At 43.6% G+C, this 17,867-nt stretch overlaps 1 protein-coding gene across 5 annotated transcripts in view; it reads right to left on the bottom strand.

Moving 5' to 3' along the window:
* SLC6A6 (solute carrier family 6 member 6) overlaps positions 1-14,049 on the bottom strand; it is a 58,897-nt gene extending 44,848 nt beyond the window's left edge. The window contains exons 1-3 of one of the 5 annotated variants that reach the window (XM_042799530.1): positions 13,294-13,521; positions 9,372-9,407; positions 6,775-6,840 (exon numbers count right to left, since the gene is read on the bottom strand). In XM_042799530.1, coding sequence (XP_042655464.1) covers positions 6,775-6,840; positions 9,372-9,407; positions 13,294-13,324 — 133 coding nt within the window. In that variant the 5' untranslated portion in view covers positions 13,325-13,521. Of the gene's footprint in view, positions 1-2,396; positions 2,454-6,774; positions 6,841-9,371; positions 9,408-13,293; positions 13,522-13,848 lie in introns of those variants that run through there. The other 4 variants (XM_042799531.1, XM_042799532.1, XM_042799533.1 and 1 more) reach the window with 4 other exon arrangements.
* Positions 14,050-17,867: the final 3,818 nt, after the last annotated feature.

The following is a 17,867-nucleotide window of genomic DNA, read 5'->3' as shown; positions in this document are numbered from 1 at the left end:
ACCATAAATGATGGGTACGTGACAAACAGCTGAGATAGACATAAAAACACTCCATATGTAAACTAATGGTAGAAAGCAAGAGAACTTCTTTTGGTTTACTTTTCTGGATTTTTCTAAGGAAGGGACATGTGTACAAGAGCTACATGAACTTCTGATAATTTTGCAGGAGAAACTAGGAGAAACCCAGATATACTGCTTTAAATTCCTCATGTGAATATTATCTGTCTATTAAATTTGACTTGTAATCTATAGCTTGTGTACTGCTGGAAGAGTGGAGAATGGACCTTCAACCCTAGTAAGCAACAGTATCTTCTGCTACTATATTCCCTCTATTTGGCACAACAACTTTCTCACATTTGAAAGAGTAACCTTCTACATCATTTAAGTAGGATCTGTGTGAGGAGAGAGAATTGATGTGGTTACAGAAGAGGGAAGGCAGCAATCACTAGAAAAAGTATATGAAAGCATGTCTGTCCTGTTAAACCTTGATTTTAGAACTCTGTCTTGCATTAACACAGACAAAAAAGGCTTTTGGTTGCTCATATTTAGTCTTTCCTCAATCCGCGGCGGTAGCCCCATTTGTAAACTTTACTTTTGACAGAGCCTGATAGGAAATAAGGTGTTTGTATAAGCAATATGCTTCTCTCTGATAAAGGAGAGATTTGGAGAAAAATCACCTTATCTTGGCAGACTTGAAAGAGCAACCCTATAAAACTATTTCTGTATTTCTTTTTCCTAGCAATTGGGACCTTCTTACTCTTTTTTTTTTTAATAATAGCTAGATCATTGTTTTAAATTCCCTACACTGATATGGCGAATCTCTGCATGGTTTTGCTTTCTTTTGGCAGAATTAAAACAACATTATTCTGACAAAGGATGGTTTTTGGCTAGCATATGGCCCAGCCCATGAAAATTTGCTACTCTATAGAGCTCGCAGACAACCCTCTGCACATCCGAAGCTCTTTGGCAGACAGCTGCAGGGCTGGGAAGGCATTTAGCTGAGGAGCAGATGCTCTGTGCAGCATTAACTCCCTCACATGGTTACAGCCGCATGAGGAAACCAGCACGTAACAGCAGAGTGAGGGTAGCTGGTGACTCACTAAATCCTAAATACCCCAAAGCTCTCTTCAAGGCTGCTCGAGAATGGGATTTGTAACTGAAAGGGGAAAAAGGTGATATTTGTTTTTTAAATACTTGTCATTCTAGTATAAGTATGCATCAAACGCTTCAACTGATAACTTCAGTTGGCACTTAATGAAGATTTGAAGAGATCTCAAGTGAAATCATGGTAAAAATTTCAACTAATTTCAGAGCTACCCAAATTTTGCCTACTAATCTCATCTGAGGTTGCCAATTACATCTTGATTTTGATCTCATGCGAGTAAAACCACTGTAACTTCATTGCCCTTCAGGAGGTCGCTCTTGTTCTATGCTGGTATGAACAAGAGTGACTGCAATGGGGAGCAAGGAGTTAATGACACACACAGCACCCCAGCTGAATCAGAACGGGAACTGGGTATTAAGCAGAATTATGAAATAATTTAGGTTAGAAGGGATTTCTGGAGGTCACGCAGCCCAGCCTCTTGCTCAAAGAAGGGCCAACATCAAAATCAGACTGGGTTGCTGATGGCCTTATCTGGTCAAGCTCCAAAAACCTCCAAGAATGGAGACTCTGCAATCTCTGCACAACTCATTCCACCGCTTCACCCCTCTCAGGGTGAACAATTTTTCCTTATAATCAATCTGAATTTCCCCATTGGACAAAGAAAGAAGATGAGGAGGAAAAAGGAAAAGAGGATTAACACAAAATGACAAGACAACAATGAATAGAAAAAGCTCAATCTTCATATTTTGATACTGCACACGTATAGTACAAGTGGTTGGAAAGGTAAAGATAACAGAGGGTGTGTGCAGCAAATGACAAATGGATAAGCTCCAGGTTAAGTACAAAATAAGCAACAGTCCCTGGTGGCAGCGTATCAGATGATACTCATTTTATTGTCAGAGTAAAAACATATTCCTTTAAGAAAACCAAACAAAAAGCCCCACTGAAGGTTACAATGCATGCCAAGCAATTATTGCTTTCCACAATGTGTCCTGTGACTCAGTGTGCCACAATAAATTGGCATATGGTGCTCATTCAGGGTATATAACTCACACATTTGCAATAGCTCTAGAGAGCTAATAGTTACTTGGACTGTAGTTAATTTGGGGGTTTTTTAATTTCCCTATGGCAATGCAATAAATGTCATGCTTATTAATGTAGTATTATTTTAAAAAAAATGTTTTTAGTGGCTGGCAAGTGTCATTAATGCCTGAAATCTCTTGTATGCTAGGGAAATCAATTCAGACAATGTCTGGCATGCAAAAGCACATAAATAATTGGTAAATACTACCTGTGGTCTTCTGGGTCCAGATTTGCCTGATGCCAAGAGCAATCAACTCCTTTTTGGCTGCAAAGGATAGGAGGGCACTCAATACCTTGCAGAAGGCACTCAGCACCTGGCAAAAATTAAGCTTTCTGTGTGCCAGCACACCATGAAAGAACAAACCCTGAAGTGCGAACAACAGAAATGGTTTTCTTCTCTTACAAGGGAATGCAACCTCCTAGAGATACAGAGCCAGCCCTCCATAAGGTGCCGAATATTCTCCCTTCCTGGGAAAGGTGCACTTCCTATAGTTACCCTGCTTAAAAAACAGTTCTAACTCTTTTATTGAAGGAGATAAAAAAATAAAGCATCTGTCTTTCAGTGAGTCAGCCCAAGAACAGGAGTAGACTGGAAATCCAATTTTTATTATTAAGACATCAGAGATGCTTCAAAACAAATATCAACTAGCAGCAGAAGAAACTGTGCGATTACAAGAAAATTCTTCTCCCGTAATCAAGGTTACTCAAATGAACCCAGGCTACACCATGACTTGTGAGTGCCACCAAGAGGATATGTCTTCAGAGTGCTTATGGAACTTTCTGTCATGCTGAGATGCTTTAACGGGGGAAAACATCCTATGTAGGCAAGGTCTACGTAACACTTTTATACATTTGACACAAGTCCGCTGAAGCCAATGCTATTCGTTAGCAAAAGTGGATCAGTAAGACAGAAGTGGAGTACTGGGATTCTGCCCATGTAAGTTTCAAGGTCAGCAGAACTGAACCCTGAAAAAGGGGGTCTGACTGATACTGTTTACACAACAATAAAGCAATAGCAATGCTACTGGAATAAACAAAGCTATGCTAGAGTAAATCAGTTGAGAATTAGATCCTGAATTTGTATGTCTTTGCAGCTAATTTCACAGGTATTAAACAACACAAACGTCTCAAAATGTAACTTGGAAGAAAAAACATAAACAAACATCTCAGCCTACAGCTCTATTGCTCTCTGATCCCTGAAGAGGCAATTATTCCCTTGGTGGTGTTCTGTATGGGCCAAATACAATGATTGCCAACACAAATATTTTGTTCCTGGGTTTTTGCTTTATAAAATGCATATTTGGACTGTGTGGCCTCAGGTGTTTTCTTCAGTGCTTAACACAAGAGGTTTCAATCGGCGATTGGGGAATATGACCATGACCTTCGCATGAATGACAAGGGTGGATAACGGCCTGCTCTGCCTACTTCCATACCTTGTATCTCCTGATCTGTTTAATTCTGTGGAAGACAGTTGATACTGTGCCTGAACCAAAACTGCCAGCATCTAATCTGCACTCTTTTATTGTTATTCTGTAGATTCTCTGCTAGTGCTCACAAAATATTCACCATCTCCTCGAAAGTATCTTTGATCTATTAATGGTTGTTACATCTCACTCACCTACCTTCCTCTAGGAATGTACTCAAGAAAGTGCAAAAGTACATAAAAATTAAGCAGAGCTCAGACCTTTTTTCAGTCAAAAGTTGTGTTAATCTATGCAGAAATGTCAAAGTTTTAACTTCACCAGTTATGCAATAACCTCTTTGTCCTCAGCGCAAAGACCCTCCTTTCAGAGAAGGAAATGCTGCCTTTATCCAAATCCCATACACTCGTTCTCTTGCTGGTTAATTCATGACAGCATTAGCTAGATTTTCATTATAGGGTATTATTTGTAGCTGCTGTTTTCATGAAGCAGATGTAACAAACAAGGGAGATTTATGTTCCTCTTTAAATTGCTTGAAATAATTAGCGTTGTTAAATTTAGACTCTGAAAGATCCTGATTTCTCTGGTTTTTTAATAAATACAGAAGCTACAAAGCTATCTACCACTACCAGTCAGGCTTGGGCCAGAACACTATGCACTCCGTATACTATCCAAAATGTGTTTTAAATAAGGAAATAACCTAAGTTCTCCAAACAACCTTTTGGAAGTAAATTATGATTGTGCTGAATTGTTTTAACAACTGCACTGCATGTTATTCTTCTCCAACCTAAACTCAGACAGGACTTCTTTTATTCCTATTCTGGTACAAGTGGGCCCCATGGATCTGGATCACACTGGTAAGCTCAATGGAAAGTAGGACCAAAACTTAGACCCAGACCCACATCAGAATTTTGCAACTGACTTCCTAGCTTGATGATTTATATTGCATCCAACTATTATAAAAGCCCTGACCCATGTCAGGCATTCAAATACCAAACTCAGAGTTTGTGGTCTGCTCTCATCTCCGCATCATTTACTTTTTCTACTCATTCTCCCTCAACCACAGCTTGCTGTATTGACAGTCCAAATACTTATTTAAAATAAGTAAACACGATGCCCTCTCCAACCCAGCTTGTCAATTTCACTACTGCTGCATTTCAGAGCCTGATCCAACAAACCTGCTTCATGACAGCACCAAACAAACATCCTCTAAAAAGCTTTCCACTCAGGATTTTTTGTTTGTTTGGTCAGTTTTGTGATTCATCAGTCTTACAGTATTTTTCTTGGAGTGGGTGCCACCATCCCGGCAGTCCAGGCTTCCTCAGTGCAATGGGAAAGACAAGATGAAATACCAGGGGCCATGACAGAACTTGGCCTGAGTGGTTCTACAAGAGGGGATTGATGTCAAGCAGATGTTCGACTGACAACAACCCCAGAAGAGGTGAGGAAAAGATGATCTGCTGTGGGAAAGACCATATCATGGCATGCATAGAAAGGATACAGCAACAATATACTAAGTGTATAATGAGAAAAGGTACAAAATAAAGACAAGGAGAAGACTAAACCTGTAAGTTTTTACATTATGAATTTCTATAACTAGAGGAAGGAAAAGTTAGGGAAGGAATGCAAACAAGTATGATGGAGCTGGGAAAGAAGTCTGGAGTAATGTACAGAGGACAGTTGTAACATATCAAAATATAAAATTGTAAGTACTTCTTTGTTCTATATATGATAAAACAGTAATAACTTCTACATAAATGATAAAATCCCAGGGCATTAAAACAAATACATAGGCATACTGTCTTAAATAGTTCATGGGTAAAAGAAGTAAGTGGCATGCAATGGGATGGGGATTTAGGAAGTATAAAGCCCTATATCTCAGGAGAGCAGTGACACTGCCTGAGCAGCAGCTAGCTGCAAAGCCATGAATCCAAAAAAGACCTAAAGGTGACTGCAGGTAAAATCAGCAAAGTAATACAGTTTCTGTGTGATGCCACTGAGTGATGCAGGAGAAGGGTCAGAAGCTAAGCTATTTCTGGATATGTACACATGAAGGGATGATAAGTAAATATAAAGCATAATGCTCCTCTATCAAAACAACCACAGTGGATATGGTATGAGTTGTTCAAGTCTCCACAGATTAGAAAGGAGATAGAAAAATTAAAGGAATACAAATAAGGACAATAAAAATGATCTAAGGAGAGAGTAAGAGAGCTAAATTAATATGGTCTATAAATGAGAAGACTCCTGGGCTGAGATCCAGCTATAAATACCTTCAAGGTACTGTGTGTAGAGGAAAGTAATTAATCTAGCTCAAAAGATAGTAGGACAAGAAGCAATTGCTCGAATTTAGGAATGGAAAAATTCAGGATATAGAATAAGAAAAATTTATTTGAAGAGACACATCTGCACAACAGGGCAGATTCCCAAGGTAGTAGCCAAGGCACACTTACGGTATGCAACCAGGAACAGGTTGAATAAGGGGCTCTGGGAAATGCTGCAGTCACAGCTTTCCATAGTCTAAAGAGATCACCACAGACCAACTTACTGATCTTCTAGTCTCTTTCTTTATGGGTTATCTGAAAGACTGCTCCTCTATTTTTTTTAAAAAAAAGCCCACCCAAACCTATATATCCATGTAGTGACAATATATCCACAGCAGAGCCCAGAAATGGGGGTGTGCAGCACTCTGATGTGCAATGTAGGTAACGGCAAACTTCTCTAACCCTCTTCTGGCTATTCAGTATGTGCAACGTGATTCTGCTGGGTGCCAGGCAGGACAGTGTCAGCAGGACAAAAGCTGATGACCCATCCAGCAGAATACCTCAACACTGAGGTTGAAGGCTGAAGTGGGAACTATCTCTTCTAATACTCATGGTCTTCCTCAGCCATGTGTTAAGAGATCCTGCATGGAAGCTTTCAATGTCACTGCATAAATCAAATCCTTTGATTTATGATTAGTTGAAAGCCAACACTAGCAGTATTTAACAATACTCAGGAGCTCTAAAACACGCTTGCATTGAGAAAATAAAATAAAAGCCCCAAAACATTTGCAATAGGCCTTACAATTTTCAATGACAAATGGGTATACACAAACGTGAGGAATATTAAACCCAAGTACCATTATACCCCCCCTTAAACATATCCCATCCCAACTGCACTCACCAATCGGGACTTCTGTCCCCTCCTCAATGTAGATGGGCAGTGGTGATTCCTCCATAGGATGAGGCACTGATGGAAAGTAATGAATTGTGGTAGTATTTGTCGCAAAGTGACTACAATAAGATGGTCCCTTTCTTATCATTACAACTACATATGGCTGGTTACTGTCACAGAGTCCTTTCTCCAAGTGGTCACCTCCTGTCACAGTGACCAGTCCACATCACAGTCCTGAGGGATTAGTCCCCACTGAGCATTCACTGCCACAGGAGTCAAACCCCTCTGAACGGGGCCTGGGAGAGGTCCCTGTCCTGGATGCTTCACAGTCCTGCCATTTTGCTATAGACTCGCTATTCCCATCCCTGGAGTTTAACTCTCTTTTGGAAACTCACACAGTTGAAGAAGCCAAGGGGAGCCAACGCACAGACAGGCACAAATAGAGTTATTGAGTCAAAGTTGTAATATTTCATGCACAGAACCAGAAGAGAGAGGCTCTGATGCTCTAAGCTTGCCGTTAGCTGTAGAAAAGCCACAGCAGGTGATGGAAGGCTGCACCGCACATGGCCTCTGGACCACAGACTTTTCATTATTCATTCATTTTGGAGTATATGTGTCAAACTTAAGAACCTCTCGATTACTTGTCACACTGAAATCTCCAGACAAAGCTCTTCAGATCTGCACTGCATACTTATTCTGCAGTTTCCAGACACCATATAGTCACTGCTGTAGGGTTCATCTGTTTGGGTTCTTCTCTATTTGGGAGCTTCTTCCCTTAAAGGTGGCTTTGTTGCACTATTTCCCATTTAAAATATCTGGACTTTTCAAGAGGTTTGAATTTCCTACACTAGAATGAAATAATAACAAGCTACAAATGTTGAAAATGGTCATAATCAAAAGCCTTCTGGATTTTTTCCTTCTCTGTTACCTTTTAAAAATGGCGATGTATCTTCTCAAAGATACAAACGCTTACACTAGTCTCAGCTAGGATTCCAGCTGCAGGGAAGGAGGATTCTTTAATCCTCTGTGGAGTATGCTTCACTTACTACTGGCTTTTTTTCTTTTTCTTTTTTTTTTTTTAAGAAAAGATTGTCTTATCATATCCATAAAACCAGCCAAAGAACATTTGTCCTTTAAAGATATTAAATAAAGCATCTTACAACGTTTCTGCTAGCAACATAACCAGAATAAAGAGCGTTTTCAACAGATACTTGACTAGCAATGGGCTTAATATAAACCCCACACTGGTAATTTGCAGGATGCAAAGGGCTGCCAGTTCCCTGCCTTTAACTATGCCCACCCCTTGCTCATGTGGAAGATGAAGGGAAGCAGAGGGGAGAGGAAAAGCAGAACACAGTTGCCTACAGAACTACCATACAAGCCACAGAAATCATGGTCTACCGGGGCGCCTTGCGCAAGCCACTTTTATCTAGAAGCTGAACTAACATTCCAGCTCAACAATAGCAAAAAAACATTTGTTACCACACAGCGTTTTGCTACATATTAACCAGCAGTTGCTACGCAAGCATAATGGAGTGCTGCAATTTTGAGATACATGGTTATTTAACAAAAAAAAAAAAATGTTGACTTATGGGAAATCAGCCTGAGGTGAGCGCTTATGGGCTTGCCATGCCACTGGACGCAGTACATGCTTGGAAGTTATGCAAAGCGGTCCCTGCATTGGGAACAATGCAGTCATTTTCCTTGCTAAACTAATTTTGAATGAAGGCAATGAGAGTCTTCATTTATGCAGCCCCTTAAAACATTTAATCAGATTTATTTACTAGGAAGAAATACCAGAGCAGAGCTTCCTATACTATTCCAAGAGTTTTCAAATCTGAGATCTGCCAGCAAACCAGGTCACTAGATGGTGTAGAAAAAAAAAAAAAAAAAAACAACAAACTGTTGTATTGTTATAACATGCAGCTTTCTTGGTCCCATGAAGAATACTGTACCAGGCTCACCCAGACTGATCAGTCTAGATGGTTTCACAAAACATTTGCAACAGTATTCACTAACAGCTAGTAGCATCTACTCTTGTTTTACTGGGTATCACCATAGGTTGTACAAAATGCCTGAAATACCTACCAGCTATTTGAGGCCAAATACGCATATACACACTCTCTCTTACCCACATTTATACATGCACACACTAGTACACATGCACGCGAACAAATGGCTCTATAGGCAGAACTTGGATTTTGTAGGATCCAAGGCAGAGAAGCTGATTCTTGTCACAGGGTTTGGGAATCAAGGACTCTGGGGTGCTAAAACAAGCTCTCACTCACGGGGTCTTGTCTGCTTTGAGCAAACCACTTGAACATTATTCCTCCAGGATTTACACACCAACTTTATAGGCATGTTGCTTATAGGTCTGCAAAGTGCTTTGCATTGGTTTCTAAATACTGCAGTGATACGCACAGAAGAACTGTACAGATAGATTTAAGATAACAGTTGCTGAGCATTACTACTGTATAACTACAGCCTATTTTTACATGTTCTATACTTGGTTTCTATAAACAGATGGTAAATGTTCAGTATTTTAACATTTTCATGAGCTTTATTACCCTTTTGTAATTTCATAAAAAGGGATAAATAACACTTACATGAAGTAGAGTCTCTCTTGAGTGAATTTTCTCTTCCTGTTTGGGAAAAGAGAAAAAGAAAAGGCAAAAAAAAAAAATTTTAAAGGAAAAAAATGAGTCTAGCAAGATATGTCAGACATGCTTCAATGTTATCATGCATAGTATTTTCTGAATTTCATCAGTATGAACTTATATTTGAAGAATACCAAGACACTGAACATAGTACCAATGCCAGAACAGGAGATCATTTCTCACTTGTTTCATCCTATTTGAGATATCACAGAAAATTTGACTATATCCCTGTCAAGAGTAAGGAAATTCCACTGCAGCAGTGAAATAAAATGCACATGCCGTATGATCTGAAGCGAAAAAGGAAGAACTTTTAACTACATTCTAGCTCACTGATAACCCCTGTGGCTCGATGTATGAATTATTCTCCTACCTACAGGCAGTGTACCTATACCAACACCCTAAAGCAGGGTACTCCTGCTGTGTTTTGGTACAGTTAAATCATTTTTCCATGCCAGTGCTCAATGCACCGACTGCGTTCAAAGCCAGGTCAGGCAGCCACAGCAGTGAAGGCGTTCTTGGGGGCTGTGATCATTCTGGGTGACAGAACCACAACAGGAAACCCAGTAACTGCTAAAATGCACGAGTCTTCCCAATACCCGCCGGGGTCTTAACAGCCACCCGCCCCGCTGCCTCCACCCAAAGTTTGCTGGCAGAACATGGATTTGTTTCACACTCCCCTTCCACCAACATAGCTGGTGAATTTGGTGGATGCTCTTGGAGCAGGGTCTAGAGCTGGCATTGAGCAGCTTTTTGCTGGTGTGAATCTAGAATCTAGATACGTTGGGAAAAAAAAAAAAAAAAAAGCAAAAAAAGAGAGAGACATATAAATACAGAAGATGCTGTAGGACACCAGCCACAGTTTCAGAGTCACAGACTGGCAGCATGGTAGTCCTTCCAATGGCAGGTTTTGGGGGAAAAAACAGACAATGAAGAGTGGCAGTTTCACTTAATTTCTACCACATTATCTTATATCAATATTAGCTACTCTGTAAACAACTAAGGGTATTACCTAGAGTTCACATGCCTTGGGATGATACTCAGCTAGCAGAAATCAATTCAAATCCATGGCATTACAACAGCTGAGGATTCAAGTAAATATGCATATATGGAAGAAATTCAACAAATGTTAAACCACTGCATTTTCATCCTCGTGCTTTTCTTCCAAATGCCAAGGTCCCAATCCCACAAACGGCCTCCCCAGAGTGACATTAGAATAAACTTGAGTTCTGTGTATGGAGTACCTAAGAGGACTGGACTCAGGATTACTTTCAAAAACATAACCTTGATCCATTCTGGTCACATAAATTAAGTTAGTGATGAGAAGTCGAGGGCACTAATCCTACTGAGTAATCTATTCAAAGCTGCACTTCTTAAATGATCTACAATTTATTAGTATGACCAATCAAATAAGCATTACTTGGAAAAGGCTTTAACTACCATGGCTTCCCCATACATTTTTATGTGTTGTAATATGGTTAAATTTAAAAGAAACAAATCAGCATAATCTTTTCAGAGTCTTTTGCCAGCATGATTAAAAGTCTGAACAGGGCACCACTGCAGAGACTCCCTATACTGGTGGAACTGGCAACAATGCCATGGGGGGGATTGGGACGACATTGCCCCATTGCCCCTATGGGGCATTTGAAAACCCAGATGGGGCAAAATTGCAATAATTGGGGTTTGCTGCAGAGTCTTGAGGTGCATTGATGAAAATCCTGGGAGCATCACTGCCCGGGAAACATGGCAGCCTGCTCCCTCGTGCCTGGGAGTCCCTTTGGGAACACCCAGCCCGCAGGACTTGGGTAGAAGCCACCAAGATGTAGCTCAATCTTGGTTAGGCAGAGTATTGATTTAATGTAAACTCATTGAAATATTTGCAATGATTAGCTGTAAGACAAGAGCTTCACCGTGGCTTTACAAACGGAACTGTGCTCAGGCACAGGAGGTTTCCCAAGCACCGTGCAATGAGACTAAGCCAATCTAAAGTGTCTTCCTGTTTTTGCAGTGCAACATTGCACCTCTTTTCAAACAGCATTTCACACAGACCAAAGCCTCCTGCCACAGCCCCAACATTTCATCTCTGACATTTAAGAAATCTCCAGGCAACCCACCCAAAAGCTACAAATGAGCGACTACCAACATATTAGTATGCCAAATTTTCCTTCTGGTTACAGCAAAGTAAAATAAAGTAAGAATTGGTAGCATTTGAAGCATTCCAAATTTCTACTGGATTCTAGACCAAGATCCATAAACAACCAAACAAAAATCCCAGGATTTTCATCTAGCACACCCAAACATGCAACCACCTTGCCGGTACCTCCAAATAACACAGTGCCATCTGCAATCTCCTGCTTTTTGCAAGGTATGGCAGAAAATAACTCTAACGCTGCACAGTAAAAGATGCAGGTTAATAAATTACATCCAGAAGTGGCCTTTCTTCTCTCGTGGGGGGTCTGGGTGTCCCACCCCCCCGCGGGGCAGCACGGGACCCCACAGGGAGGGAAAGGTGTCTGTCGCCCTCCTGTGGGTGCAGCCTCAAAGCAGCCCAAACCCCGAGAGAGGTGGGAAGGGGAAGGAACAGAGAAGGTGAGGCGCAGGCAAATAAGGAGAAAAAAAAAAAAAAAAAAATATGCAAAGCAGAGGAGAGACAGTTGAAGAGGAAACACAAAGATGCTATCTCTGAAAGTGCCAGAAATAAAGTTTCCAGTGTCAGTTTAACCAGGGCAACAAAAACATCCTCCTGCTACACTGGTGCTTCAGCCTCGCCTGACTGCAGGCGAGGGACACCGTCACGCTGCTGTCTGCCTCAGCTGCTCACACATTCTGCTTTAAAAAAAAGCCCAACAACCTTCAGGGGAATCTTTCCGTAATACTCGTGCAAAGGCAATGCCAAAAAGCAGTCAGCTTGCCCAAATGCAGACCCAGAGGTAAGTACCCGGCTGTCAAAAACCATCACGGTTTTCACCAAGGCCTCTCCCCTCCAAATTCCACAGCAGCAGGTTTTAACGGGCTGATTTACCCACAAACCTAAAGCCATAAAATCTAAACCGGTAGCAACTGTCACCGAGACCCAAATTACACAGCGGATGGCATGTCCCGGATCAGGGCTGCCTCACTTTTTTGCTAGTCCAAAACTTGAAACATTGTGACATGCAAGCAATAAAAAAAAAAAAAAAAAAAAAAAAAATTGCGGTTACCAAAATAGCACTATCAACGTAATCAGCTCCTCTCGGCACATTTTCTTAATGCCTTTCCCAATACGGTTAAAAAAATGGGAACTAACCAAAAAACTCCATCTTTACACCTTGGCACAAACAGTGCTGGAATACATGTGGAGCTGTATTTCTTCGTGTTTTTCTGGATCCTCTCCCACTCCTTTTTTTTTTTTTTTTTTTTCCATCAGTGCTTTCCTTTAAATCTAGCTCTTACTAAACAACAGAAATCAGCTTTTACAATTTCTAAATACAAAGTTTTGCCACTCTCAGTGCTGTCTAAGGAAAACACAGCTTGCCTTCCATTTCATAAATAACACACACTCTGCACATTTCTTTGCCTGTGTGAAATAAATTCTCCCATGTTCTTATATGGAAACCTTGCAAGTCCTCCCACATGCCGCCTGTTACAATATCAGGCAGAGATGGGCATTTATTATCTCAAAGCCAGTGGGTGAATTTTGGATCCGAGTTACCCCGAGGCAAACCCAGAATTATCACCCCTTCACACCACACTGAGCTCGGTAACCTGCCCTGTGCATCCCTGCCTTTTATTTCCAAGCCCCAATCACAACTTTGATTCCAGCACGTCAGGAATCAACAATGTAAAAGGAAAACGAGGGGAATATAAAGGAAGAAGCAGCAGCAGTATTACCCACCAGGTAGGCCCATTAGCATCAGATGTAGCATTGCCTGTATCAGCCTCTTCACTTGAGCTTAGCGCACAGCAGCCAGAAAACATACAGCGGGTGGGGTGGGAAGGCGAGAAAAAAAGGGCAAAAATAGCCGGGGAGAGAAGCGTGCTCCGTAGATGAGCTGGAGGGCCGCCAGCAAGTGGGGGAATCGCTCCAAACTGTTATCGCGAAAAAAAGTTAACGCAAGGTGGGGGGGCGGGAAATAACCGCTGGGGGAGGAAAAAAAAAAAAAACCCGGAGGGGTAAAGAGACAGCTGGGGAGGAGGGGGGATTGAGGGAAGAAGAACGAATAAATAAATGGAGGGGGGGAAGGGACAGCGCGCCCGGGGACACCCCGAGTCGGCGCGGACAAAGGGAGGACGCCGCCGCCGTCCCCGGCCCGGTTCGGCTGCGCTGGGCGCGGAGCGGCGCGGAGCGGCCGCCCTTTGTTCGCCCCGGCAGCGGGAGGGGGGGGGGTGGGGGGGTGGGATCCGCGCCTCTCCGCGCCAGCCCCGCCGCCCGCCCGGGAGGCGCCGGTACCTGCGTCCGCTGCCCGCGGTGTCTGCGCGCCGCTGCGCCCCTGCGGCGCGTCCGGCGGAGCGGTGCGGCGCGACTAGCAGCGCCGAGCGGGAGGAAACGGTAATTTATAAGCGCTTTCTTCCTGACCTCTCGTGTCTGTTGTCTAATGAGGGAGCTTTGAGCATCACCCATCCTGCTGAGTGGAAAAACACCGGCACGGCCTCTTCTTTGCTGGGGAGGGGGGAGCCTAAAGGAAGGGGTGTGGGGGAGGAGGGGCCATGCCGCAGACACGGCGGCGGAGCCCGGGCTGGCGGGCGGGCGGCCGCCGGGCGGCGGAGGGGAGCGGGCGGGCGCGGGGCAGCGGCCGCCGCCGGCGGGGTGGCCGCCCGGGGCTGCCCGGCTGCCCCCCGCGGGGAGCGGGGCCGGCCCCCAGCCCGCCCGGCGGGAGCCGGCCCCTCGCCCCGCGGCTGCCGGGGCGGGGAGGGCTGCCTGCCGCTGTTCTCTCTTTCCTTTTAAAACGTTGGCGCTTTTTAAATTTTTTTATAACTATTTTTTATCTTCACACAAAGAGCGCCCTTCTCGCGGACAAAGCAGCCCACGGCGTTGGCACCGGCGCTGCCCGGGCCGTGGCTTTGGCCCTCCGCGGCTGCTTTCCGCACCCCCCGGGGAAGGTGGCGGGGGCTCGGCCCCCGGCCCCGGTGTCGCTCGGCCCGGCTTTTGGGGCGTTTGCTCTCAGCAGCCGTCTGCTGCCGGAGGAAGCACAAGGGGAGCGTGGCCTGGCAGGTGCCGGGGAGTGCGGGATCGCGCTGCTCTTCTCTGTCCGCTCCCCAAAAGAGCGGAGCGGGCCCCGGCGCCGGCCAGCCCCGCTCACGGCTGGAGAACAAAGTACGGTTGGGCCGAGCGGCGGGAGAAACGAGCAGGGCGACGCCGCGTCCCGCCGTGGGTCTCGCTGCACCGAAAGCCGGTGCTTTTCTCCTGCAGGCAAACGGGTATATGTGAGTCAAACACGTCTCTGCTCTCCTCCCCGCATCCGCTCTCGTTCTGTTAATGAAAGGATACAGCATCGTGCAGACTCGCTAGGCATTTTCATATAACCCCTGCTGAAGACTTAGTCAGATCCTCTGTGCTGCGAAATACCATTTGCATTGTGGAGGCAGAGTAGCGGGGAAAAGGAGATTTTGGGCCATCTGTGTTTCACAGAAGTCCCGTGGTGCTAACCCTGCGCTGGGAACAGCGGAGACGGACCAAAGAAGAGCAAACGGTCCCCACTGCCCTGCTCTCCCAGACCTTCTCAGCCACAGGACCCCACCTTCCTACACCACAAGCTAAGACGGCAGTCACTGGGCAGCACACCTTTGGAGCCCATCACCTATGCAAAGGCTACCAGGGGATCAAATGCCAGCACAGCAACCTCCAGGGAGGTCTCTAGAAAGGGCTGATTTCCTTGACTGGGTCACGCAAAAGGAGAGCTGCACCCCTTCTGCACACTCCTTGCTGGCAGTAGAGTATGCCAAATACAGTGTGCCACAGTCACGCAAGCAATTTTCCCTGACTCCAGTGCACCCTGTGATTTTCCAGTATCCAAGCTGATTTGCAAAGTGAGTAAGTCTCTCAACTGAAAAAAAAAAAATAAAAATAGAGGTATAGGATATATGCAGCTAATTGATGACATATCCCCACTAAACAGCCTGGTTTAAACTAATGATGTAGTGCGTGCTGCCATCTATGTCTTCTAATTCAGGTTTCTTGCGTACTGCAGCTTCGGAATCACAGGCATCCCTTGATGAAAGCAGCTAGCAGTTTGTGGGACTCCACGAGGGACCACAAACACGGGCAGCTCTGGCCGCGCTAGGGAACGAAGCAAAACATTTCTCACCTGCGCAGCCACTCGTTCAGCTGCAGTGAGAATGCCTCGATGCAGATTAGGAACCGGCACTCACATCGGTGAGATGTAAGTAGAGGCTGGAGCCTCATCTGTGTGAAGGATCCTGCCAGCACAGCTGTACCACTGACAGCAGTGGAATATTTTGCTCAAGTTCTCTAGAGGAATCAAAGCCTGTATTTTCTGTCTCTGGCTCTCCCTTGTTCTGTTGCTCCTCACTCATTAAAAGAAAAGTCAGCCACACAAAGCTCATGGTTGCTCTCTGTGTTTGGAAAAAAAATGGGGGAAAAAAACAACAGCCAAAGCTGTTTTGAAATTAGAGGCATGTAAACAGTACCTGGAACTCAGTGGAATAATAATAATAATTAGTCCTTTTGTGTCATAAATATGTGCATTGATGTCTGCTGTTTCATTATGAGACAGCACAACTTCTGAGAATGTGCCTGATGAATATTTGGGGGAACTCTGTCTTCAGCTGCAGCAGTGTACGACAGCACTAATGCCTCTGGTTCCTCCAGCTTGCTTATGTAACCAAACTCACAAGTTAGAGCCCAAATTACAAAGCATAAGCATGTGTATAATATTAAGCATATAAATGACGCCTGAAATTACTATCGTTTTCCTGTAGGTCTGGCTTTCATCTATTTGTATTTTTATTTCTGAAGTTCTATTGATTTAAGTGGGTGATGGTACCATTCATAGGATAACCAAGCATAACCCCTTAAAAACCCCACCATGGAGGCATTAACCTAAATTTATCTAAGATGGGCCAAAATCTCTCCGTTTAGAGGCAGGTGTAGTTACATGATTTGTATACCAGATCTCGAGTGTATCCAGTATTATAACACTATAGAAAGGAGAAAATAATGTCCCTGTGGCTGCTTTGTAGATCAAGCAGAGCAGCAGGTTTTTGCACTGCAGCCCATGGCGCAGGTTAACAATCACCTTCCTTTGCATTTTCCCTCTTTCCTAGAGACTATTTTCACCACTAACATGCTGAGCTGCTTTCTGGAGTTTTAAGGTGTTGCGTGCTGATACAGTGAGCGGCTCTTGTATCTGTTTAATCCAATAACATAACTCTTTTTTAATCTCCACGTCTGGGTCACAGGGTTTAAAAAAGATACTGGGCCAAATCCCCAGCTTGGCTACAACGTGTGGAAATCTACCAAGAAGGCACAAAAGTCAGAAGAGATTCACTCTGTTTGCACCCTGTGAAAGAGGTCTCGAGGGGCAGGGATGCGAGTGCCTAATTTCGCAGATGGATGCACATTAACACAAGTGTATGGCAGAGTTAGATCAGATTTCTATCAGGTGAGGTGGATAGAGGGAGGGATATCACACCAAGATCTAAAATATGTTCATCAGCAAATTCTCATTCATTTAAAAAACAGAATGGATTTAGTATTTCTTGCTTTTTCAGGAAAAAGACTTGTTTCTTTTCAATGTGTGGCTGCTAAAAGGAACATGATGTTTCACAGACTCAAGACCAAGGCAGGGCAAGAACAAGGAGAAGCTTGTGCAGAGATTGGGAAGATTTTACATATAAACATTGGAATTAAAAAAGCAAAATTTATCCAGGTACAAAGTCCAGCAGAAATCTAGGGGACAGGTAGACAGCACCATCTGTAAAGAAGGGTATAAGCAAGAATGGTGAAAAGATGATCTGAATAAGTCAAACACATTAACAGTTCTCCAAACAGAAATTTTCTATGCAAAGCTATATGGGGGCAACCTTCAAGGTTCCCCTGTATGGCAAAGGATCCTGATCTTGAAAAAGGGAGGCAGATTTTGTGAGGGATTTGCACATCATGCAGTGACTCTGGATTGCAGATTTTAAGCATTACTAAACCGGGGAATAGAACTGTTTCTATTTCTATTACATACCAGGATATCTCACTAATCCACTCAATCCACTAAGTTGCTGTAGTTTTAGTCAGTGTTTATTTTAGATGAAATTATGGCCTGGACAGTTAATTTTTCTGTTTATCCATTTAATTAATATATAAATAAGATATCAAACAGAAATAAGTCACAGCCTGTGTTTTTGGCACACTCCCCATCATGTGAACCTGCCGGTTTAGAAGTCAAGCACAAAGACAAAACCACAAGTCTTCTTGAAAAGTAGCCCCATTGTATTTAAATTCTATGATGAATGTGA

Source organism: Tyto alba, unplaced genomic scaffold, assembly GCF_018691265.1.
Source record: "Tyto alba isolate M040663 unplaced genomic scaffold, T.alba_DEE_v4.0 Super-Scaffold_3, whole genome shotgun sequence".
NCBI classification, from domain to species: Eukaryota; Metazoa; Chordata; class Aves; order Strigiformes; family Tytonidae; genus Tyto; species Tyto alba.
Note: the sequence above shows the minus strand (reverse complement) of the source record. Positions and strands in the feature narration are given on the sequence as shown.